Source organism: Acomys minous (genome assembly GCF_964271855.1).
Source record: "Acomys minous genome assembly, chromosome: 15".
Taxonomy (NCBI): Eukaryota; Metazoa; Chordata; class Mammalia; order Rodentia; family Muridae; genus Acomys; species Acomys minous.
The window spans coordinates 72,342,658-72,369,545 of NC_140497.1; the positions used below are offsets into that span (position 1 = coordinate 72,342,658).

At 36.7% G+C, this 26,888-nt stretch overlaps 1 protein-coding gene across 8 annotated transcripts in view; it reads right to left on the reverse strand.

Annotated features, from left to right (window-relative positions):
* The window catches only part of ANKRD17 (ankyrin repeat domain 17), a 143,527-nt gene that overhangs the window by 83,654 nt on the left and 32,985 nt on the right, over positions 1-26,888 (reverse strand). For 7 of the 8 annotated variants that reach the window (XM_084758430.1, XM_084758429.1, XM_084758428.1 and 4 more), the window contains exon 2: positions 20-173. In XM_084758430.1, coding sequence (XP_084614556.1) covers positions 20-173 — 154 coding nt within the window. Of the gene's footprint in view, positions 1-19; positions 174-12,081; positions 12,208-26,888 lie in introns of those variants that run through there. The other variant, XM_084758432.1, reaches the window with a different exon arrangement.

Genomic DNA, 26,888 nt, shown 5'->3' on the forward strand with positions numbered 1-26,888 from the left:
TAAGGAGCATAGGACATACCTGCAGCTTCTAGTAAAGCTTCCAACCTAGCCTGCGTCTCTGGATCTACTGTCCTGAGGTCAGCACCATCAGCAGTGCCTGATAAGAGCAATTTGGAAGCGGTTTCCAGCATTGGGTTCTCCAAATCATCCTGGTCCAAAATGAAGGACTCCACCTAGAAAACAAATACAGAAAAAAAAATGTTTTTTAAAGACAAAAAAGGGACAGAGAGACAAAAACTAAGTAAGATCAGAGAGAGAAATGTATATTTAACATAATTACCACTGATAAGCATAGTAGCAATACTAAATAAATTTAAACAGCCAAAGCCCATTGTTTAAACTAAAAGAAAATCAAACGCTGAAGATTTAAATAAAATAGTTCATTATCCAGTGCTTGGGAGGTAAAGGCAGGCAGATCTCTGTGACTTTAAGGCCAGCCTGGTCCACAGAATGAGTTCCAGGACAGCCAGGGCAACACAGAAATATTGTATCTTAAAAAAAAGAAACCAAGCATACAAAACCAAAAAAAAAGAACTAGTTATTCAATGATAGGTTTTTTTATTTATGGAAGTCATATGCATTCTTACCAGTTTTAAAGTGTATGTGAGCTACAACTAAGCTAGTGAACCTAAATCCTGGACCCTTCCGAGGAAGGAAAGTCATTTTAAATGCTTAGCTTTTCTCACTTTTTGCACTTAAGAAGGACTGACTGAGCTTCCACACACTCCATACAAGTGCTATTATTAACCAGTGTTTATTAACTGAACTGAATCAAAATATTGCAAAAAGCACATTATCCTACCACTAATGATTTCATCAGAAAACCCTAACAACTAAGAAGTTATCATGCCTAAAAAAAATAAGAATTTTTAAATTATAATTTGTGCTTCAAAGCGTAACTTCATTTCATTGTAACAAATACTGTCAATTAAAATGGCAGGTTCACGTTGATGACTTTTGAGGATATTTGTCAAAAATCCAAGTTTAACAGCCACAGTTTATCAGTACTCTTTTACTCTTCAGCAAAAAATAGCCATTTCAAAAAAAAAGGTGGCTGTATTTTCTTAGAACTCGAAAATTAATGAAAAGATTGGAGAGATGACTCAGCAGTTAAAAGCACATACTACTGTTCTTACTGAGAATCTAAGTTCAGATCCCAGAACCCAAATTGGGGGATTTACAAACACCTACAGCCTGGACTCATGTGCACATATCCACACATATAGACACATACTCAACACTCAAAAGAAATATTTTCTAAAAATAATGGAAAGTGAGATCTGAAGTATTTTATTTAACTCCAAGTGTACAGCAATGAAGAAGATGTGCATACTTTGGTGCTATAACCTTAGGGAAACAAAACATCTACTCACTATTGCTTTTATAAAAGCAGCACAAATGTCAATACGTTAAAAACAACAAGTAACATCTCAGTGTTATGACCTCCTGATAGTCTGAAATCATCTCCTAGATTCCCCACCACCAGCACCAAAGTTTATAGGCCATATATTTAAAATTAAACCAGAGTAAAACAAAAAAATTTAGGTAGGGGCTGGAGAGACGGCTCAGCAGTTTTAGAGCACTGGCTGCTCTTGCAGAAGACTTGGGTTCAATTCCTACCACCTATATGGCAGCTCACACCTGTCTGTAACTCTACTTCCAGGGAACCTGACAAAACATTGATATACATAAAATAAAAATAAATTTTTAAAAATGTTCAAAGAAGACATTTTAAATAATAATAAATTATTTTTTTTAATTAAAACACCACCACCACACCTGGTTCTGTTTATTTGTGAGAGTTTGACTATGCTATTAAATCTAGCATCAAAATCCTGAACTCAAGAGATCGTACTGAAAAACACTGCAAACCTGAACAGACAAGCCCATACCCAGCAAAAATCTTAAGGTGCTTCTACATACCTCTGTAAAAATTACAAAAAAAAACAAAAACAAAAAACAAAAAACAAACAAACAAACAAACAAAAAAAAACAAAGTAACCGGGCATGGTGGTACATGCCTTTAATCCGAGCACTCAGGAGGCAGAGGCAGAGGCAGGCAGCCTCTGAGTTCCAGGCCAGCCTGGTCTACAAAGCAACTGAGTCAAGAACAGCCAGGACTACAAGAGAAACCCTGTCTCAACAAACAAACAAACAAACAAGCCAAACCAAAAGTAACAGTGGCTAGAGAGAATGGCTCAGCAGTTAAGGGCACTAGATGCCCTTCAAAGGACCTAGGCTCGATTCCTAGGATCCACGGAGTGGCTCACAACTGCAGTTCCTGGGTGATCTGACACCTTCCTTTGGCCTCTGAAGGAAGGTATCAGGCTTACAAGCGTGTGCAGAACAGGCAAAACACTCATACATATAAAATATAAACTAAGCGTGTGTGCACACACATACACACAGTAATGAATAACCTCAAGCACTACCTGCTCAGGCCTGGTATCTAAAAGAGCAAATGAAAAACAGTGAATTTGTAAAGGATTATAACACTGACAGTGACTTTTTTTCCCCCAGCTTCAAAAGTCACCACCATTCCTAGGATACACAAATTCATCCTTTTAGATCAGACCTTGGGGAGAGCTGGGGCAGAAGGGCAGAAGGTCTACAGAGGAAAGAGAAGCTGTGGGGGGCATTTCTGTGCCAATCAGTAAGCCTAAGTCAGAACAGGCCTCTTGGGAGGACATGAGTGAGACTAGAACTGAAACTCCTAGTAGCAGGGGCCATGCAGACTGAAGGGGACACATTCTAACTGAACAACGACTCCTGGTAGAGGGGAAAGACCACCAGCCTACGTGCAAAAACTTCGATCCAAAACTTACCCTGCCTATAAAGACAGAGCAGAGATGGAGGAAATGACCAAGCAATGCCTGGCCCAACCGGAGACCCACCCCAAGGGAGAGAGCCACCCCTTGACACTATTAGCAGCACTCTGCCACGCTTGCAGACAGGAGCCTATCAGAATGTCGTCTGAGAGGCTCCACCCAAAAGCTGAGACTCACAGCCAAATATTGGGCAAAGAACAGGGAGTCTAGTGGAAAAGTGGAAGAAGGGTAAAAGGACCTAGGGGTGACAAGAGCTCTAGAAGACGAGCAACAGCCAAGTAACCAGGGCCCAGAGGAGCCTGTAGAGTCTGAAGCACCAAGGACCATGCGCGGACTAGACCTAGGTCCCCTACATAGATGTAGCTGATGGTCAGCTCAGGCTTCATGTGGGTCCACTAGTAAGGGGAGCAGGAGCTGTCTGACATGGACTTTGTGGCCAGGTTTTTGATCACTTGCCCCTGACAGGACTGCCTTGCCAGGCCACAGGGGAGGAGGATGTGCTCAGTCCTGATGTAACTTGATGAGCTGGGTGGATGAGACGGGGAGGCTCTCCTTTAGGGTAGGAGATGGGAGACAAGGAAGGAGGACGGGGCTGGGCGTAGAGACGGGACGGGGCTACAACAGGGTGCAAAGTGAGTAATTTTTTGAAAAACCAATTCATTCATTTTAAAAAATGATTTATTTATTTTATGTGTCAGATCCCCTGGAACTGGAGTTACCTACAGCTGAGATCAGGCATGTGGGTGCTGGGAATTGAACCCAGGTACTATGGAAGAACAGCCAGTGCTCTTAACCACTAAGCCATCTCTCCAGCTCCAAAAATGCCTTTTTTTTCCTTTTTTTAAAAATTAATTTATGTATATGAGTGCTTTGCCTGCATGTACACCTGTATGCCAGAAGAGGGCATTAGATCACATTATTTAATGTGGTTATGAGGCACCATGTGGTTGCTGGGAATTGAACTCAGGGCCTCTGGAAGAGAAATCAGTGCTCTTCACCAGTGAGCTATCTCTCTAGCCCCATAATTTCTTTCTTAAAGGCAGCAGCAACAGTGTGCTAAAGCAAGACCAACATAACCTAATCTCAGTCTAGAATGTAGGAGGTCAGAGGGTAGAGTGAAACTTCTACTGTAGAGTATACTTTTAGATAAGTCTTTGCATTCTCAAACAGAATTCAAAGAGAAATTCTCTCTTTAAAAAAAAAAAAGGCTGTGCTAAGAAAAAAGACAAAATATTACCTGCTGAAATATCGATAGTAACTTCTAAGTAATGAGAAAACAAAATACATAAATATGTACACAAGTGAAATGAACAGATGAGTAAGTATTTAAGTTAGGTTTAGAAAGTAAAAGGATTCAATTCAAAAGCAAAAATAACATGTGCCAAATCTTTCCAAAGTATTGTAAATTGCCGGGCGTGGTGGCGCACGCTTTTAATCCCAGCACTCGGGAGGCAGAGGCAGGTGGATGACTGTGAGTTCGAGGCCAGTCTGGTCTACAAAGTGAGTCCAGGACAGCCAAGGCTACACGGAGAAACCCTGTCTCAAAAGAGAGAACAAAACAGAAAACAGAAAACAAAAAAATCAAGCGTATCGCAAGTTGAAAAGAATAATGTTGACCAAAACCAACCAATCTGTATGACTGTGTAGTGACACACAAAAAATTTCAATGTGATGGGACAAGAGAGCTCACAGCAAGAACATTCAGATTCTAAGCTGGGAGAGGCAACTTATATAAATCCCCCTGTTATAATGTATCATTATAGAGCTTTCTCAGCATGCACCCAAGTCCTAGGTTTAATCCCCAGAGAGGGAGAAAAATATTCAGTATTCCTTTCAAAGTGGAAATATTTGTGCTCTGTTCCCAAGAAATATAGAATGACATAAGAGATTTAGTCTTTTAAATATTCTATAGCCTCTTATGCAAACTTAAAGTGGACTATGCATGTATGTCCCTTACCACATTCTAAATGGAAAGAGTTAAGATTAAAAACCAAAATGTGTTTCCACTGATATCTTATTCATTGTATTATATAATTTCTATAAATAAATTTGGCCATAACCAAGCTTAGAACATAAACATGTTAACTGATCAAAGTAAGAAATAATAGTTAAATTTTTGCAGAACTGGAAATTGAATTCAGGTCCTTGTCCACCTACCAGGCAAGTACTCAGGCACTGTGCCATGCACTCAGTCTTTTCAATTATTTTCTTTAAATGAAACATATAAGGTAAAGAGCTTTCATAAAGTGTAACAAATGGCATTAGTTTATCCATAAAAATGTATCAAAGTTAATGAGCATTTAAGTGTGACAACTTTAGTACATTTAAAGTATTGTAAATACTTAAGAGTTAGAACTGAGTACTTCTAAAAGTGATGATGCAATAACTATTTTTGCTTACTCTTTGAGAACTTCATACATGACACTGCATCTCCAACCATTCCCTTCTCTTTAACCTTCAACTTTTTCAGTGTCTATCCTTCAAAATTCACGATCTCATCTCTAATTATTAATTATCCAATTTAAAGACAGAAAACTGGAAGAGAAATTTTAGAGCCTTAGAAATAAATTACAGGTCTAATTCAGTGTTACAGCTAAGAGAAAAACAAGGATCCTTTTTAAATAGCAGGTTTCTAAATATGTAATACAGAGAGATCAGTTAAGCCTCATGCCCACTCATTCAATGCTCTTTCTACCAAGAAAAATTCAATGCTAGGACAATAAGAAGCTGTATGTTCACAGAACTTTTGAAAACCTAATTTTTTTATTTAGAAAACAAGGTTCTTAAATAAACTCACCACTAGTGACTAAATGTAGGTCAATCAAGCATTTTAGGTCCCTGATATAATATAAAATGTGAATCACTCCTAAGACATATAGTTCTTTTAACAAATCCTTATCATTTGTCTTGGGTACACGCACGTCACAGTGCATGTGTAGAGGCCAGAGGACAATCTGCAGGTGTCAGTTGTCTTTCTTCATGTGGATTCCTGGGATGGAAATCAGGATGGCAGCAAAAGCCTTTTAAGCCACTGGAGCCATCCCACCACCCCTCCCCAATAAATAATAATCTAGTAAGGCCTTTAGAAATAACTCAGTTTTGAAAATAGTAATAAGGCACACCTTTTTTCACAACTTGAATAGTCCAGGTGTTTTAGATGTATGCCTTTACTCGCCAGATGCCAGTAGTAACCTCTAATTTTGACAACCAAGCACATACCCAGACACAGTGAAATGTTTCCTTGGAAGAGTAAAGAAAAGACACCTTCTCAGTGTCCCAGAATCTCACAGAAGTGAGGGTGCTGAGAACCTGAGTTAAAGAGAAGCAATCATAAATCTGAAATATAGAACTATTCACAGTAAAACCATCTTTCCCCACTAAGCAGAAGGGGGGCAAAGATTAACAAACTGTTCTAAGTTAACAAGACTTCAGCAATGATAATAAATGAAAACACAGATCCTATCTGAAACCTGGCTCAAGAAAGGCGACTGGGGACGAGGGCATTGAGACATGGGAAGAAATAGCCTATGTGCTTGGTATCTGGAAGCACAAGACAGTAGTCTGGCTATGTAAGAGGATATACTGAGATATGCTGAGATAGTCTGATGTGTGGCCTCAAACTCACTATGCAGCCAAAGAAGTTCCCAAACTCTGGATACCCCTATATTCACTTCCTAAATAGATTACAGAAATGCACCACACGCCCAGTTTTATGCCAACAGAGGATCAAACTCAGAGCTTTGTGCATGTTAGGCAAGCACTCACCAAATAAGCTACATCGCCAGCTCTAGAAAATTCTGAATGCTGAATTACAACTACATACATATTTAATCAACGCATTTTTGGACTGGTCTCTTTTTGTGTTTGGTAAAGCCTTAATTTTGTAGTGGTTTTACTACAACAACTGTTTCAGTTTTGTTTGTAAAGCGAATATTATCTCTACTCGGTGTACGTACGTACACACACACACACACACACACACACACACACACACACACACACACACACACACACACACAGTTTCTCTGTTAGCCCTGGCTGTCCTGGAACTCACTCCATAGACCAGAATGGCCTCAAGCCTGGAGATCTGCCTGCCTCTGCCTCCCAAGTACTGGGACTAAAGCCATGCGCCACCAATGCCCAGCTTCAGTAGTAATTTTTCAATAATATTTATATTACAAAGTAAAATTATTTTATAACATTCTCCCCAATATAACCGATATAGTTAATAAAAACCAAGATCTTTTAACAATGGTAAAATCCAAATAGATGGTTATACCCATACTGATAGTGCAAATCATTTTATACACAGAACAGAAAGACAGAAAGTAATATGGGAATTTGAAGTTGCACAACAATCTGGATAAGTCTGAACATCTACCATTTAAGCCAACATTTTTCTCAAAATGCAGTCATTAACCTTATAGCTAAATCCAGAGGATAAGGAAATAATGTACTTTAAATAACTGGCCATCATGTATACCAACTCCACTAAACTAGCACCTGCCACCAATCACACCTTGTGAACAAAACAACAAGCTAGCTATTAGCAACAGAAACATAAAAGTGGTTTTTATTATAATCACTACCATCCATAAATATATAGTACATAGAGACAATGCTGAGTGCAAACATTTATAAAATGTATTTTTAAAAGATGATTAAACAGGTAAGACAGCGATGATACAGAGGCATATGCCAATTCTCTCTAAGCATAGTGAAAAGAGCAATGTTTAAGGAATAGGAAACTTTTATACAGTACTCAAATTTTCACAATTCATAAAATGTATTGAAAGACTCGTTTAGGCAGTTTCAGAAACATAATTAAGAGCCCATTCCACCAGTTGTTTTAGATGAATGTGACGTAAAAGATGAAACCTAAAGAATTTAACATACCAAATATAAAATGATATGAGGTTACAATAGGAGAAAGCTTAGGCTATGAATATAAGCATATTTAAATTGGGACTACCTAGAATTCAATATTCTGTGTTCCTTTTGCCACTACTATTCACCAATTATTAATAATTTTGTTCTATAAACTGACCTGGCAAAATTTAGAACTTTAAACCAAAAATGTAGATTTCAAGAAAAGTAACATATGTTAACTAAAAGGTAAATTTAAAAAGATCTGGGCTGGCAAGATGGCTCAGTGTGTTAAGGTACTTGATTCCAAGCCCGAAGACCTGATGTAAATCCCCAGGGACCCTGATGGTGCAAGGAGAGAACTGACTCCTGCAAATGACCCTTTGACATCCACCGTGGAACAGGCACTCAATCAGTCCATCCATAAATAACATTTAAGTCTCTATCTGGCTCAGGATGATTCTCCTGCTTCTCCCTCCTTTGTGCTGACACTACAGTTATGTCCTGCTTTCATCTGACCCACCAAGAAATGTCCTACAGAGCAATAAATGATTCTGTATTTGCTCCACAACAATAAGGCATTTGCATGTCTTTGATGAATTTTTTAAAATTTTTTATGAATCTACTTTTAGTAATCAGTTACTTGACTCCATTTGGTATTTTCAGTGAATGGCTTATTTACACATATAAAACCTCAAATAACTATTTATTTTAAAAATACTTACTAAACATAAAGCCTTCAGCTATTTAAAGCTATAATCACGAGCTGAACTCCCTAAACTCAGATTTTCTATTTGTGATATTCATATGAAAGGTTAAGTAAACATAATATAAGACATGTTCTGAATATTGATAGAATTAATCATTAAGAAAATATCTTTTGCATATAAGCCAAATGAAATGGTGGATATAAAACTTAAGGAATAAAGGCTGGATGTGACAGTGCATGCCTTTAATCCTAGGGCTTAGGAGGCAGAGGCAGACAGATCTCTGTGAGTTCAAGGCCAGCCTGGTCTATAAAGTGAGTTCCAGGACAGCCAAGGCTACACAGAAAAACCTGTCTTGAAAAAAAAACCAAAAGCACAATAAATAAATAAATAAATAAATAAATAAATAAATAAGAAAGAATTTAAGAGACGAATCAGAATCTATGCTAACGTTACCACAGTAGCTGACTGCTAGAGTTAACACATTAAACACACTGAACATATTAAGCAATAGGGTTTTAGTACTGAGCTGGCCCACAAACACCTGAATAAATTCTTGTTTTATCGTAACTTCTTTATCTCTCAAGCTCAAAGAGGAAAAGAAGAAAGATTATTTGCGCTTCCCAGTTCCTCACATATAGTAAAGCAGACTCGTGTTAAATAAAAGTGTTTAAAATATTACTACTGTTGACCGATTAACCGTTTTTAAACTAATACAACTAAAAAAGGTGTTTAGCAGCCAAATATTTTAAAATCATTTGAAGTATTTCTTATAATGTCAACGGGGCTAAGAAGACGGCTCAGCCTGCAGACACCTGACAGCTCAAGTTCAACCCTTGGAACCCAGGTAAACACAGGAGAAAACCAACTCCACAAAGTTGTCCTCTGTTTTCCACATACATGATGGAATGAACACTAGTCTGCCCATACATGCAACACCCATGCAAACACAAAGACACACAAAGCACACATACACACACACAATATAATTTTTTTTCTTTTTCTTTAAAAGAGTTGTTCTCTTTCCTTTCAATTGTTACCATGCTATTTGGACTGAGATGACCCTAGTAAGTGCCACAAGCACCTCGGAAGATGTAGATGCTGAGGGAGGCATCACAAGACCAATTTCAACAAACATCATATTCAGTGACTTCGGGAAAGTTGGTATGAGGAATTGGCACTTAAAGAGAAAACAGAGCTTCTGCCCAGTGTCAACCTATCCAAATTGTGGACCCTGGTCAGGGACAACAGACTCATGTATATCTGCAAAAAGCAAAGCTGAAGCTGCTCCCATCACTTATGTAATGCTAGAAAACTACAGGTTCTGGGGAAAGAAAGGCTCCCTAAGCAGCATGTCATGGTGAATGCCGAATTTTCAGCAGAAGAGCAGAGGAGAAAAGTAAAGGTTACTAGTATCAGATACAAAATAATCCAAAGCAAAACACTAAAAAGAGTATTTCTATGTGCAGTGGGCACATCCAAGGTGGTTCAGACATAAACATACAGTAGCCACGAACCTACTAGAAGTATATGCAGCTTAAAAAACATTAATAAATTTTCTACACACTTCTCTAAGAAAATGATGCAATGATACTAAGGTTTCGGGAATAAAACTAACTAAAACATTTAAAGTAAAATGGACAGCAGAAAAAAAGTTTAAAAATTAAACAATAAATAAATAAATATTAAAATTAAACAAGCATCTGATCACACGTTAGGGGGAAAAACTCAACGGATTTTAGATATTTATGTTTTTGTTTTTTGGGTTTTTTTCATGACAAGGTTTCTCTGTGTAGCCTTGGCTGTCCTAGACTCACTTTGTAGACCAGGCTGGCCTCGAACTCACAGGGATCCACCTGCCTCCCAAGTGCTGGGATTAAAGGCGTGCGCCACCACACCTGGCTCTGCAATTTATGTATATGTGAGGTTATTATGTTCTTGATCCAGAAAAAAAGAAATAGTATATTAAATATTAATAGTATGATATTATATTTGGAATTTAAGTCCACTGATTATATAATAATAAAGGGAATAAAAACCTAAAAGGCAATTATTTCCTATAATATTTAACCAATTTTTTTTTTGGGGGGGGGGGTTCAAGACAGAGTTTCTCTATATAATAGTTCTGGCTGTACTGCAACTCTGTTTGTACACAAGGCTAGCCTGGAACTCACAGCAATCCACCTGCCTCTGCCTCCCAAATGCTGGGATTAAAGGCATGTGCCACTACACCCAGCCTTAAATAGAATGTAAGATTTTTAAAATTACAAATCAAGATGTAAAACTAAGGCTACTTCTAGGACAATTCTAGCAAAATAAAGTACACCTATATTAAGTGTTGTAGACTGAGTGACAAAGAACATATATGGGAAGAAGTATGCATCAACAAATGGAAAAGCTTCAGAGAAACGCATGGTATTCTGTTAAAAGCTGCTGTTAAAACAGCATTATCGTAAGTAGGAAACCGGGTATCTTAATTACAAAACCCAAAAAATACATGGGAAAATTACCAAGCTCATCACAAACAACGCTATAAACAAACCCAAACAAGAATCACATACACAAAAGTAAATGTAACCCATCTAACATTTAAATAGAACAAATATACTGGAAAAGAAAGGGTAGTCATAAGAAAGAAGATGCAAGAAATTCCAAAGCAGCACCAATTTTGTTTTCTACCTGTATGGACTGCTTCCTCCTTCACTTGCAAACTTCACATCCCAGCTTGTATTACACTCTCTCAGGTCATATGAACAAGGGATGCTCTCCTTTGCTCTCTACCTCACCATCCATCTCTCACTTCCCACTCCTCACCTACGTGCTGACTGCTTCTCCACAGAAGACAGGGATCTTTAGAAACCTATACGAATACTTGTCATAGTGGCAGTAACTGTCCTACCATTAGCTTATGGTAGTTTCTGGCACTATCTAAATATATCCTTGAAGGAATTATTTGAAATAAACTCAATTATGTTCAACAATTGTAAACCTATAATTCATCACATTAAATAATATAGGTAGAAAAGAACATGGTTTATCTCAACAAAGCTTGTATGGTTAAATTAAGTGTCTACTGCCAGGCATGGTAGCATATACCTTTAATCCCAGCACTTAGGAGGGAGAGACTGATAGATCTCTGTGAGTTCAAAGTCAGCCAGTACTATATGATAAGAACGTCTCATAAAATAAAATATTAATGGCCATAAAAATACCAGTTGACTCAGAAAAGAAATTTGCTTTGTTCTCTATTAAAAATCAGTATACAACATCTTAAAATTGATAAGCATTTAACTTAAATCAAGAATAAGACACTCAAATTAGAAAGAACAGTAGCTGTTCTGAAAACTGTCCTAATAAAAGACCAGAAAATCATAGCAAAATACTTTTAAGCATAATTACTGAAAAAGAAATAACATAATTTACAGAAAACATATTATCCTTCCGGCAAAAACTAAGTAAATGATAAGATCAAGATGAAAAAATTAATAGCTTCCTATACAACAGCAATAGCTCATTAGAAAATAATTTTAAAGATATTATTCACAGTAACAACAAAAACTAGACTCAAGAAAATACCTAACAAAAAAGTGTGTAAAATATATGAAAATAATTTTTTTAAAAAATCGATAAAATTGTACTGTAGAACATAAAAGAACACCTGAAGAAATGGAGAGGCATACCATGGTCCTGGATGGGAAGACTCAATAGTGTATAGATGTCAATTCTCCCCAAATTAATCTGTAAATTCAATGCACTTCCAATCAAAATCCCAAAGGGATTTTTAATGGAACTTGACATGTTGACTCTAAAGTTCATCTGGAAGAGAAAATACACAAAAATTGCCAAAAAATTTTTTGGAAAAAGACAATGGGGAGGGGTGCCCTACCAACAGGTGTCAAATATATTATGAAACGGAAATAATCAAAATTGTAGAGTACTGAATCCACAGCACATGTATTTGGGACTTAAAATATGATCAAGGTGATTTTCATGTTAGTGGGAGAAAAGAACACATCAATCAATGATTTATTTTGGAAGAAATGATTATGAAGCTAGAAAAATCAACTAGGCCCCTACCATGATTATTAAAAGAAAATTCAGATGTATTAAAATCCACTAGCAGCATAAGAAAACTATACTGCTGAAGAAAGTGTGAGGAACTAGAGTGTTCCATGCTGTTGAGAAGACGACTCCGAGAAAGGCACGTGAGAAGACGGTAAGGTTCTGACAGCATAAATATAAATCTAAAAACGCCACAAAGTAAGAAACTTCAGAGGGTAGGCAAAAATATCACACGTGATAGCTTATTAAATTAGTAAGAGAATCAAAGAAAATTTAAATTTTTACTAAGAATAAAATGGATAAAATTTTACATTTTAACAGAAATATACAATTCCAGTAAATATGCTCAATTTTATTGGGAATCAGATTAATACAAACTAAAACAAAGCATATTTTTCTACCTACTGGCAAATAATGTCTAAAAGTTGGGGTGGAAGATGGAATATGAAAACTCAACAATTAGAATTAAATTCTTCTTCTTAGGAATTTTATCTACAAAAATATATGTACATGTAAGTAAATATAAATGGTCATAGTTGTTCATTACAACAATGATGTCATAGAAACAAAAGACTATAAATTACCTTTGTATACACCAATACAATAGTGGTTAAATGAATTAACAATGAAGTAACAGGTGACATGGATGTGGTTCAGAGGAAGGGTACTTACCTAGCACACTCAAGGTTCATCCCTCTAACCCTCAAAATGAGCCAATGTACCTGCCACCACTTCGTCCCTTGTAGCCTAAAATACTTCATGAACTAAATAGTAATGGCTCCTTTAAATTGTATTATCCTCCTCTCTCTTGAATATAACAGAAACCCTACTTACTTCCTTGCACTAGAATAGAGCCTTAACATTAAGCATATGAAAATGTACACCAAATGAATATATAAATGAATACTGAAGCACAGATTTCTATACTATTAAATATCTATATTTATATTATAGTAAAACTATGCTGTAGAATATATACTGTGCATCTTATCTGTATTTAAAAGAAATATAAAATGTATACTTGTGTAAGTACACACAAGCAAGTCAAGAGTGATAAACCAAGGTAATTAACAGATAATCAAGGAATAAAATCTCCGAGGAAATTTTGCCTTTAGTAATCTATACTCTTCTGTACCACTTACCTTAAAAATAAAGTTAGAGGCTAGCAGTTAAGAGCACTTACTGCTCTTTCAGAGGCCCCAGGTTCAGTCCCCAAAAGCCACAATCATCTGTAATTCCAGTCCCAAGGGATCTGATGCCCTCTTCTGGCCTCTCTGAACAATACATGTATATGATCCACTTAATGCAGGCAAAACACTAGTGTGCACAGAACAACAATAAATAAAACATTTAAACAAACTTTAAAAAACAAAATGGTCCTGCAGTTTTCTATTGTGTGGTTTCAGCAAGTAACAAAATCTCAACTTCTTTAGAGTTTGGGCACTAAAGAATCAAGGTAGAATATAATCATGTGCCTATGATTCTAGCTTTCAAGAATTGTTAGTTTCAGGTCTGACTGAGCTACAGTCCCCACCACTTCCAACCTCATGGCTCCTGGTTCAGAATTGTCTATTTCTATATATTTAGCAGAAATATCAATAGCTAACTTCACAGCTTATAATATTTGAATTATGTAAGATTATGAACTTTTAACTTGATGGTACATATCATTCACTTAAAACATGTATATATGTAGCTTTTGTTAGTTTGTTTGCTTTTGTTTAGATAAGGTCTCAGGTAATACAGGATGGCCTTGGAGTTAGCATAGCTGCTAATGGTCTCCGGCCACCACCTTCCAGGTGCTGGAATTACAGATGGGCATCACCACGGAGAACTTCCTAATTAATCTTTTTATTATTATGAGATAGGGTCTCTCTATGTAGTTCTGGCTGCCCTGGAGCTATGTAGCTATGTAGACTAGACTGGCCTTGCAGAGATTCTCTGCCTCTTAAGGGTTGGGATTAAAGGTACACACCACCAAACTTAGCCTTTTAATTGTCTTTAAGGGAAGAAAATGTTGGTATCAAATCAAGTAGTTTTAAATTTAACTTTGTATGCATGTAAGTGTTTCGCTTACATGAATGCCTGTGTGAGGGTGCCAGGTCTCCTGGAACCAGAGGTACAGACTAGTATGAGCTGTTATGTAGGAAGTGGCCATTGGATGGGGAACCTATGGAAGAGCAGTCAGTGCTCCTAACCACTGGAACAATCTCTCTCTACACACACACACCCAATCAAGTACTGATAAAACTCAGTTCAATCAAGGCTATTCTAAAGTGAAGATTTAAAAAAAGAATCAAGTATTATGTTCTCTATTCATATTATTTCTCCCTCTATATACAATAAATATTCTGTAGGGGTTGTTATAGAGACAAATGTGCCTAACACATTTCTTTCTTGATTTTTATTGTTTTCCCCTATTATGGAACTGAATAAATTCTGAATATAAGCCACTTATCAGTCATGTTGTTTACTATATTTTTTAACGTGTGTTTTCTTTAGGCATTTTCTCAGTAGCTTCTGAAAAAGAGGTTTTTAAAAGTCCAAATTACTCATTTTCTGTTTGTACTGTATCCTATTTACAATATACTTACTAATCCAAGTCATAAACATTGTCTCTCATGCTTTTTTTCTGGAATGGGTTATGTCTTGACTTTTACAACTACATTCACCATTAACTGAGTAAATTTTTACATATATAAGACTTGACCTATCCTTCCTTTCAATAAAAAGAGAGACTTGAACATTTTGGCACCAGTGATTAAGATTACAATTTTCCTTATTGAATCACCTTGGCACCTCTGTCAAAAACCAACTGATTGGCCAAGAGTGGTGGTGCAGGCCTTTAATCCCAGCACTCAGGTGGAGCTCTCTGAGTTCAAGGCCAGCCTGGTCTACAGAGTGAGTTCCAGGACAGTCAGAGCTGTTACACAGAGAAACCCTGTCTCAAAAACAAAACAAAACAAAACAAAACAAAACAAAATAAACCAACTGATTGTATTACGGATATTCTCTATAATTTCAACTAATTCATTAAACCATATGTTTCTCCTTTTATCAATAATGTAACAAACCATCCTAAAAGGTATACCTAAAAAGTATACCTGTATAATCCACCATAGTTAATAAAGCTGTATATCTTGTAAACCATAATTTTTCTTTATTTTTCAAAAGTGTTTTGGATATTCTATAGCTTCTCCTGTACAAATATTAAAATGCGTCACTTCCAAAGACCCCACCCCCACCAAAAAGCTTGGTGGATTTGACTGGAACCATGAGCAGAATAAATATCTTCAACAGTATTTAGTTTATAGTCCATCTATACATCCATGTATCTAGGCCACATTTGCTTTCTCTGAAAAATTTTTAGTTTTCAACATATGAACTATATAGTTTATTAACCTTGCCCCCTAATACTTTAATATATTCTAGTGGTATTACAATTACTTTTAAATGCTTTTACTTTCCAAAGGATAATTTCAAGCTTGTAATACCATGAGGTTACCAAACTCATTACTTGTAGTAACTATTTTGTAAAAGAATCGAGATTTTTGTACAACTATGCTATCTACTTACATTTTGTTTTCTTCCAATTTTCTATGGGTGTTAGAGGAAGGAGCTTTGTTCTTTAAAATCTGTTTACTAGGCTAGGATTTCAAGTATTAAGAGTACACAATCACCCAGTATCATCACTAGGTGTTACATTGGCGACAAAGTTTCCTCAGATATTCATCAGGTCAGTCTTATAATCAATTTATGAAGAATGTTTTAATCAGTGGGTATCAAGTTTGACCCCTTTCTGTACCTACTGAGATAATAAAATATTTTTTTCCGTTGAATGTGTTGACACCATGAATTACACTGGTCAACCAATGCTCAAACAAGTTTCTTACTGTGCACATACATCATTAATTTGGCACACTAAGATTGTTTATACAATCATGATATATATTGGTTTCCAAGTATAAAATTACTCTGTGCATGTGTGCACACATGAACAGGTAAGAGGACAGTTTGCAGGACTCAGTTCTCTTTCTCCCACTTGGAATCCAGAGAATGAACTTAGATAGTATAGTCAGCCTTGGCAAAAGATGCCCTCACCTGTAGATGCATCTCGTGAGCCCACTGTGTTTTATGATGCTTTGGTATCAGATTGATGCAGGTCTCAAACATGGGGATGTGATGATCCCTCACTGTCTGTTTTCCATCAAATTATGTATACAGCTAGTGTATTTCCCTTTAAAGCTTCATATAGTTTATACATGAAGCCATCTGGACAGTAAGATGTCTATGTGGGAGCATTTTAAATTACAAACATAATTTCTCCAACAGATTTTTCAGGGTCTTGACTCTCCAGCTAGATTTGTGTAGATGTATTTCCTAGAATTTGCTCATTTTACATAAGTTAATCTCATGGGCATAAAGTGGTTCCTATCAGTTCCTAGGTAGCTTATTATTTTATAAATGATGGGAATCAAACTCAGGTCCCCACACATTAGGAAAGCACTCTACTACTAACATATATCTTTGCAAAATTGCATGAGAGAGGGGGGGGGGCCTGATTGTGCCATTGCACACATGCGGAGGTCACAAAAAGTTTGCACGAGTTGGTTCTCTCTTTCTACCATGTGGGCCCTGGGGAATCAAACTTCAGTCATCAGGCAGGCCTGGAACGAGCAACTTTATTCACTAAGACATCTCACTGGTCCTGGTCCTGTTCATAGCCTTTTTTTTTTTTAAAGTAGATATGGACTGGTTTCTGAACGACGATGTTTTTCACAATCATCAGGCATATCTTCTTTCAATCTCTCGCCTCCTCTCTCAATTTTAATCACTGCTTCAAAGAGCCAACTGGTCACAGATTCTGTTTTTACCATCATCATTTCCTTTATTCCTTTGTTTGTTTGTTTGTTTTTAATTTGCTCTCTTTGTCTGGTTTCTTAATGCAGAACTTTAAGATTCTGGTATGTTCTCTTTACAATCATTTCCTTCCAGGTCAGTTCACAACGAAAAGTACCCACCACTCCAATTTCCCTTTGCCAGCTCCTCCAAATTTCAGTTAGCTGCTATTCCTTGTCTAGCTTACGTAAACATGCGCTCTACACCATTTTCCCACTCTTTGTTTGTTAAGCTGTACAACAAGACAACTTCAACAAATCCACGCTTTGACAACGACCTACTTTTGCAGCAACTTTGGAGTATGTCTCTCTCAGTAATTTCTCAGCTGAGCTCTAGCTACGTTTTAACTCAACTGTTGTATTACCTTTTCCTAGGCATGTTCTTAAACAGTTACACATAGCCCAAGCTGCTAAACCCCGCCCCTCCCATTACACTTCCCAGGCTTACGTTACTAATTTGAAAACTCTTTTATTAGGATAGACCTCCTTCCCCCAAAATAGCCAATGAACAGCAAAAACCCTTTAGTTATAGAAAGCTATTAATACTTTAGTCATGTGAAATGCTTCTTGGAGAAAGTACTAAACATGGAAGCCACTTTGTCTCAAAAAGTAACAAATTTTTTTTTCTGGAAATACAGTGATCACTGATTCTATTACTATCACTGTAAACAATAAATATTAAATCTTAAACTATACACTGACTTCACTGTAGTGGTCAGGAAAAGATAAATAGACAAGAAGTGCAAAGTTCCAAATACCTTAGTTATAAAAATATAGACTTGTGGCTTGAAATGCAGCATTACACCTATTATGAAAGTATATAAACTGCAAAGTCACTAATAGTAGTTCAATGAGCCCTAGAAACCGTGTCAAGTGACCTAAAATAATCATTTTAGGGACTGAAGATACAGCACAGCAGTTCCAAGCACTTGGTGCGCTACAGAAGGAAGTTTCAGTTCCCAGGGCCCACACGGCAGCCCACACCAGGCTGTAACTCCAGTTCTACGGAAGCCAGTGCCCTCGTTTGGTCTCTGTGGACACGTACATACAGGAAGCAAAACACACAGACATATAAAAATAGTAATTTTAAAAAGCAGCTAATATTAAAAGTAGTAACAACTAGAGATTTTGAATAAAATTGTTTCATGAGACACAGATAGACAATTATTTCTTAGGTATTTTATGAACCTGAGATTTAAATTTTTGGTTCTAAAATACACATTTAAACAATGAACATGATTGGTGTCTTCCATGTTTATACTTTCCCCAAGAAACAAATGAAATATTAATAGCTTTGTATAACTAAAGGATTTTGCTATTCCTTGGCTATTTTGGGGGGAGGGAGTATAACCTAATAAAAGGGTTTTCAAATTAGTAACATAAGCCCTAGAAATTGTAATGGTGGTGGGGGAGGAAGAGAAATGTGCAATGAAACACTCTTACCATGTAGCCTTGGGTGGCCTGGAGATCCCTATGAAGACCAAACTGGCCTTAAGCCAAACAGATCTCCCTACCTCTGTTTCCAAGTGCTGAGATTGAAGGCATGCACTACTCACCATGTTAGGCTTTGAAAGGTACACTATACTTTGCAGAATATTGGGGGGTTTTTTGTTTGTTTGTTTTTTGGGGGTGCGTGTGTGTGTGTGTGTGTGTGTGTGTGTGTGTGTGTGTGTGTGTTTTGGTTTTTTAGACTGGGTTTCTCTGTGTAGCTTTGGCTATCCTAGACTCACAGTGCCTGCCTCTGCCTCCTGAGTGCTCGGATTAAAGGTGAGCACCACCATGCCTGGCCAGAGTATTGTTAATTCACTTGTTTTTCTTATACTTTGAAAAAGGTATCATTGAGTGTGTGTGTGTGTGTGAGTGTGTGTGTGTGTGTGAGAGAGAGAGAGAGAGAGAGAGAGAGAGAGAGAGAGAAAGAGAGAGAGAGATGTATATGAGCGAAAGTGGCACAAGTGTAGAGTTTAGATGAAAACTTGATGGAGCTGGTTCTTTCCTTCCACCTTTGTGTCCACTCCAGATACCAAATTCACATCTCTATCCTGTGTGCCTTTACTTGCTGAGTCATCTTGCCAGCACAGTAATTCTTTATACTATTTTTTTTCTAGAAAGATGACATTAAAATCATGAAAATCCAGGCTTTAAAAAGTCCATCGATGGAAGTGCAGTATGGCACAGCTTTCCAGTGATGTTACTGTGGTAAATACTGACAGAAAGAAGCAGTAGGTGAACAAAGTTGGAGCCACTGCTTTGTCTTCATCCTTTTTTCATCTGTCCTGAGCAAATGTAACATTAGAATAACTCAAAATACAAAAGTACCACTTATTTTATCAAAAGAATTCTCCTAGGTGACCTAAACAAATATTGCTCAGCTTAATACGGACATGGGTACTATGAACGAAATACGTAATTTCTAGGTTTGGGGGCTTGTTATCACACTGTTTCTGGCAGAGTGCTTCACATCTCAATCTTATACATAAAATGCAGTTTAACTTTAAGTACTACCATTTATTTTTTACAAGTAAAATATAATACACGCAATTTTTAGAGATCTAGAGCATTTCCCATTTACCCAATGTTCTATGTGTCTGTAGCTTCTCAGAAACAAATACATATTAAGCACTACCCTTTAAGCCAATTTCCTGCCAACTAAATTAACTAGATACATTGGGTGGGCATAGTTCTTGGCTACTAAAAGGAATGGTCTTATGATAGAAAATGTGATTATGGTATTACATCACTGTCTATATTCCTAACCATCCAGTTTAATACTGTTAACATTACAGAAAAAAATGTCTTATAAAAACGCTTTGTTTGTAAGTTAATTACAAAATACAATTTAAAACAAAAAACGAATTTAAATGTAGGTATCTTGCATAGGTGAATAAACAATGCTACTCCCAAAAGACATGGGTATTAAGAGACAATCTTAAGTGTCAGGCATGAGATGTCTCCTTACATGTTACTGGTCAGAGAGGCTCTCTCCTAATGACACAGGTTGGTTTTCTATGTGTACCCGTGCAAGGGCACCACATGTACAAAGACAGAGGGAAAAAACAGGGAAGCTCCTCTTCCCTTCACCTCACGGCAGTCTTGTATGTAACTGAGGAAACTGTCGCACTGCCCAATTTCTTTATAGAAATTACATTATGTCTACTGCCTCTCAATCTTCCCCTCAAAATATCAATTTTGGGGGCTTTTCTCATAACTTTATACTTACAGTTTCCTCTGTATGATCATCTCAATATTCAAGAATCTGCTCAAATTGTCACTAAGCCTCTATGAGCACCTCTTCTTTGTCACAGTCTGTCTAAGCTTTAGATTTACAATAGTACATTGAAGAGTAAATAATACTAATTACTACTGTTTGTATATTGAGACAGTCTCTTGTTTAGCTCCATCTTGTCAGTCTGGCTTTTGGTTGTAGTTCAAGCCAAAAAACAATACAATAGACCTAGAGGGCAGATTGTTGAACATACATAACTTCACTAAAGACACACAACTTTGACAAGGCCTTTGGTTGGTGATTCTATGATATTTCCATATCTCCTGTGGTTTTTTTTTTTTTACCCCAAAAACGTTTCTAAGGACAGATGTACATATTATTCATGTAGTGTTGTCACAATAAAAATTTTCATCAATTTACTGTCTTTGACAAAACTAGAAAACAAAAATATTAATTGCTCATTAGCAGTGATTTGCTTGTATTGTAATTAAGCACATATTTCATGAGGTTTACATTTTACAGGGATAACTGAAAAAAGAAATACTGAAGAGTTTTAGTCTCTATCTGTACTGGTTAGGGAACAAACTGGATACCAATCACAAAATGAAATTAGAAACTTTTTCGTAATTCTTTAAATACTGAAAATGTCTACTGTGACAGACCATGAAATACTGCTTCAGAAAAAAATTTTTATAAGGCACCACCTACTTAAAATTTCTAACCATTTTTTTAAAGAAGCATTTTAAGAAATTATTTTACAGAGTTTGGAGAAAAATAACTTTAAATCATCTTTGTCCATAAGTTTCACAATATCAGAGGTAAGCAAAACTGGGATTTCCTCCTCCTCCTCCTCCTCCTCTTTTTCTTCTTCTTCTTCTTCTTCATCTTCTTTGTCTTCTTCTTCATCTTCTTTGTCTTCTTCTTCTTCTTCTTCTCTTTTTTAATTACTAGTACCCAGACCATTCCCTCAAGAGATTCCAATGTAATCAATTTGGGAAATGATGTGAACACAAGGAGAATAGTAATAGTAATATGAGGCCAAGATAAAAATCAATGATACAATGAAAGGTATGAAACAAAGGAATAATGAGAAATGAAACATAGAAAACAAGATGATTTTTAAAAAATCAAGTTCTAATTACATAAAATGGGAGATGAGAAATGTGCATATAAATGTAGGCAAAATGCAATACGCTTCTAGAATAAAAACCCTTAGCAAGCTATGAATCAAAGTGAACACCTTCAGTAAGATAAAAGAATCATGAAACATTAAAGGTGATATATTACGTGGTAAGAAACAGCACTCCCCGCTCTAAGGCCAGGAGAAGGTCCACAGCCAACAACCCTACTCAGGATTTTACTGAAGATTCTTAGTATAATTTAAAATAAGGAAAAGAAAAAAAGAAATCAGAAGATATAAAGATGAGTAGGGAGATAAAGACAACATTTGTACTTATGCTTAAGTACACTCATACACAAAACTTTTACAAAAAAAAGATTTTAACAAACAACAGCCATTTATCTAAAAGAAATACACAATACTGAGTAAATAAGTGACTTTTAGCTAGCTTACAAGTTACATGGTCAATATCCACTGTATTCTTATACACAAAGAAGCAGCAAACACTTAGAAAATATAATAATTATCAAGCCAGCTGAAGGCTTTAGCAGATAAAGACACCTGCCACCAAATCTGAAGATCTGAATCCATGACGTAATGGAAGAACAAAACTAACTCCTGCACGTTGTCTTCCGGCCTCTACATGTGCACACTGACACATGCAAGCTGCCATACACCATCCATGGACACACAACACACAGAGAACAGAAACATAAATTTAATTTTTAAAAAAAGAATTAGCATTTATAACATTAAACCCATATGATACTTGTAAGACAAATTTATCAAACTATCTGCAAGGTGTTAATTGTGAAGACTGTACACCAGTGTGGAGGAAATGGCTCTGGTTCAAGAAAATGCAGTCAATATAAGTTCTGTGTTCACCATAAGGGTCAACAGCACACCACAAAGGCACCAGTTTGTCAACTCTATTCAAGAAGCTCTAAATAGTATCTGAAAAATATCAATTTGTTAATAAACACTTGGATAATATCCTATAGGAACAAATGAACCTTGGTGGTGTGGTATATTTCCATGATTAGGGCCCAAGGACAAAGTGCTTACTCAGATCTAAGTTTGGGAGAAACATGAGTTTTTCAGACTGTCCATGGACAGAAGCTCTGAACTCCGCACAGATCAAAATTCATCAAATTTCACATTTAGCACTGGTTGTCAGTTAACTTGAAATATGCTTATTGCATATATACTTCTAAACTGTGCTCTTTAACTCTGGTCTTAATTTACTAATATTAGTTTTGTTTTTTAGTTTTTATGGAGTATATGTTCTATAAACTACTTTAAATTATTTTGGTCTAATTATAGTCACATAATATAATGACACTTTATATAAATATATAAATACATATATAACTTTTAAATCTAAGGTGAGCCAATGTCCCTATATTTTACAAAATTACCATTTAATCAAAGACGTAACACAAACTATAAAGTATCATTTTTTAAAGATTTATTTATATATTATGTAGTGTTTTCTGCCTGCAAGTAGCACCTGCAGGCCAGAAGAGGGCATCAGATCTCACTATAAATGGTTATCAGCCACCATGTGGTTGCTGGGAATTGAACTCAGGACCTTAGGAAGAGCAGCCAGTGCTCTTGACCTCTGAGCCATCTCTCCAGCCCGTTATAAAATATCTTAATGTATAGACTCCCATTACTTTTTCAGAATAGAAAAGGTAGGAGAAGGAAATGCATGAAAGGCTAGACAGAGAAAACTCCAAGGGGAAGTAAATAAGTAGTATGTTGGCAACAGCAACAGTATTACTGGCAACGTAGTAAGGTCAAACAGAATAAGGACTGTGCCTATAAAGTTATGAGATTTATCAAAACATATTGTGCTTCTGCAAAATTGAGCTTCAAATTTTTCTGTCAAAACACACACACTTTTTTGGTGAGAAAATGTCATCTTTACCTGTTACCCAGGCTATGCAGCAGTGAGCCCCAAAGGTATGCTATTTCTACCTCCAGTGCTGGGGTCATAGACTCATCTTGCCCGGCTCTTTTACTTAGGTGCTAGCACTCCAGACTCAGGCGTTTGGGCTTGTGCAATAAGCACTTTCCACCCTAGCTTAGTTTTTTAATGAATGAAGGACACATATTACATACTTTATTACCTGAAAATATTTTTACATTTATTTATTTACGTATTGGGGGTGGGGTGAGTGCTGTGTGTGGCTCACGCACATGCACATTACCACAATATGAATATAGAGGTGCAGCAATTGGTTCTCTTCTTCCACTGAGTCGTTCTGGGAACTGAATTCTGGTATTTAGACTTGGTAGCAAATTACACACAAAGTCACGTGTCAGCCATTTTGCTAGAACTTATGTTGAGGACCCTGCTACTTAAGGTTGCAGTCCTCCAGTCCAGATAGCTTTGAGCTCAGCGATAGATGGAGGACTCCCTCTCCCCAGCAGGGCCTCCTGCTCTCTGCCTGACCTCATCTAGATTCAGATGCCTCTAACCACATCAAGTAATGGCCGCCTTTGGTACAGCTCCCTGGTAGCTCTCCCCTCCCTGAGCCTACAGGATAATTAGGTACTGTGCCCTTGCAAACATAGGACCCTGCTGTTTAATGTAAATGAAATGCACTGTGAACACCTGTCAGACTATCTCCTGGCTGCTTCCCCTTTCCCATATAGTCTCCTCGCCACTGGATTAAAGTTGCTCTGCCTCTCTGCAGCTGGTCCCAGAAGCTATTTCGTGGTCAAACTCACAGTGCCCCACCTCGGCTCCTCCTGCACTAGTGGGCTGGTAGCCAACAGCCCCCAGGGAAGAGGAGACCCTCAAACTTATTTTTCACTTTTAGAAATATATAACCTAAGTAGTTTCTAAGAAAAACAAAAAACTCGTGACTGAATGAAAACAGAAGCTGCATCGTTTCAAGATGCAAAGATAAGAAATTTACAGCCTTCAGGGTAAAAGCTGTTCAAATTTGGGGAAAATGTTTTATGTCTGTCTCTCTTTCTGGTTTTTCAAGACAGGGTTTCTCTGTGTGGTTCTGGCTTTCCTTGAACTCAGAAACCGGACTCCTGTGCCTCCTGAAAACTGGGGTTAAAGGTATGCACTATCACTGTACTCTTGTCTCTTTTACTTCCTGAAATGTGTGATCAAACAACTTACAAATCATCTCTAATTATTCATAAATGACATCTTATTGAATTTATAAAATCATTTCAGTTTTTAAATGTGTTTCACAGTAACTGTTTTTGTTTCTCTCTCTCATTCACCTGTTTATTTAGTCAACATTTCTCTTGAAGTCCAGGCTGGCCGAACTCTGTGGCTATCTTATCCTATCCTGGAGTCATACACCCCAGCAAGGATTACAGATGTGCTGCCACTATGCTCCACCAATTTCAACCTTTTCAACCATTTGTGCATTATCTTTTTAAAGTTCTATATAATAAAACTGGAAGCATTTCCTGCTGAATGTGTATTATTATAGTGACCTCAAGAAAAACCTGCAGATGACAACAGAACAAAAGGCACTTTTAAAAAACATGGATTTTAAGGATTTTTCAAATCAGATTTATTTAGTTGGTAGACATTCTTTCAAATATGATAAAACCAGAATGTCATCTCAAGAAAGACATTCTTTGTTGTTAATTATTAAGTCCAGACTTCAGGCAACATTAGATTTTAGAAAATATATTGGATACCATATTATAACACAAGTGAAGAGATCAGAAGACAAGGATGGAGCGGGTTCAATTTCCGACTGTCAGGTTTGGTAGTCATTTGCCTTTATCAGCTGAGTCATCTCCTCGGACCTTTTTTTTTTTTAATTGTAGAATTTAAATAAAAACTACCAACAACCCCCATTGAACCTAGTTCTAGATGACTGGTATGCTATAAAAATGTGTGCTTTTAACATATTCAGAGTACACCAGTTTAAAATACTTCACAAAATGCAAGGATAATTCCTCAGATCATATGCTAAAGAAACGACTGGTACTTGTTGCCAACCCTAACAACCTGGTTTTTATCCCTAGAACCCAAATGGAAGAGAGAACAGACTCCTGTATGTTGTCCTATGGTCTCCACTTACTAATTCGAGGGACCAAACACATAAACATAAGCCCACACATGGCAAATGTAAAACACATTGAAAACAAAACAAACCACCACCTGTACCGGTTCTGAGAGGTATCAAGAAGAATGGGCACAATTACCTGAGCTATTAACATGCTTTCCAAACCTATTATCACTGTGCACCTGAGTTTCTTCTGGGACTTCTCCATAACAATGTATGATTCATTGAATATAAAAGCAAGTGACAGTTTAACTATCTTCTATTACGTCAGACTTGAGAACTACCTGCAGAAATATAAAGCACTAACACTCCATTCTGTAGTTCCTTTTGAAAAGTAGTTTAGCTTTAAATATATGTAAGCTAATAAGTAATACCTAGTACTTAAATAAATAAATGTTAAAAGTTTTTCTGAACTTTAATTTCCAGTAATGCAAATACTGATTATTTCCAATACTACAAATATTGACAGATATAACTCATAATAAAAAACTTTTGCAGCTGGGAGTGGTGGCACACACCTTTAATCCCAGCACCCAGGAGGCAGAGGCAGGAGGATCGCTGTGAGTTTAAGGCCAGTTTTGTCTACAAACATGTCCAGGACAGCCAAGGCTACATAGAGAAACCCTGTCTCTTAAAAAACAAACAAACAAACAAACAAAACAAAGCAAAAACCCCACCTCTTTTGCACCTTAAAACTTTTAAGCAGTTTAAATGCTAAGAAAATAAAGATTATGTGAATACTCTCTCAGGCTCAACTTTTCATCTGTCAATTGGAGGATGATAGCATAAACATGGTACCTGAAGGTTACCACTACTTGAAAAGAAGATCTAACAAATGTCAACTATATTTGTCACTGTGATCCATGTTTATATAACCTTATTATTCCTTTTATGACATAGGTCCCTACTTACTCACAGAATCATTTAGATTCACTAGAGGAATAAACATCTAATGAAGTACTTGGCATTTTATTCCCCTTTGATAACAACTTAAATATTCAATAAATAACTGCTAATAGGGCTGATCACACTACTAATATACACAAACTAGTCACGGCCCCAACCAATTCGTAGATATCTAGCTTCATCTGAAAACCAATTATTATTCATCAATATTCAACCAATCACTAAT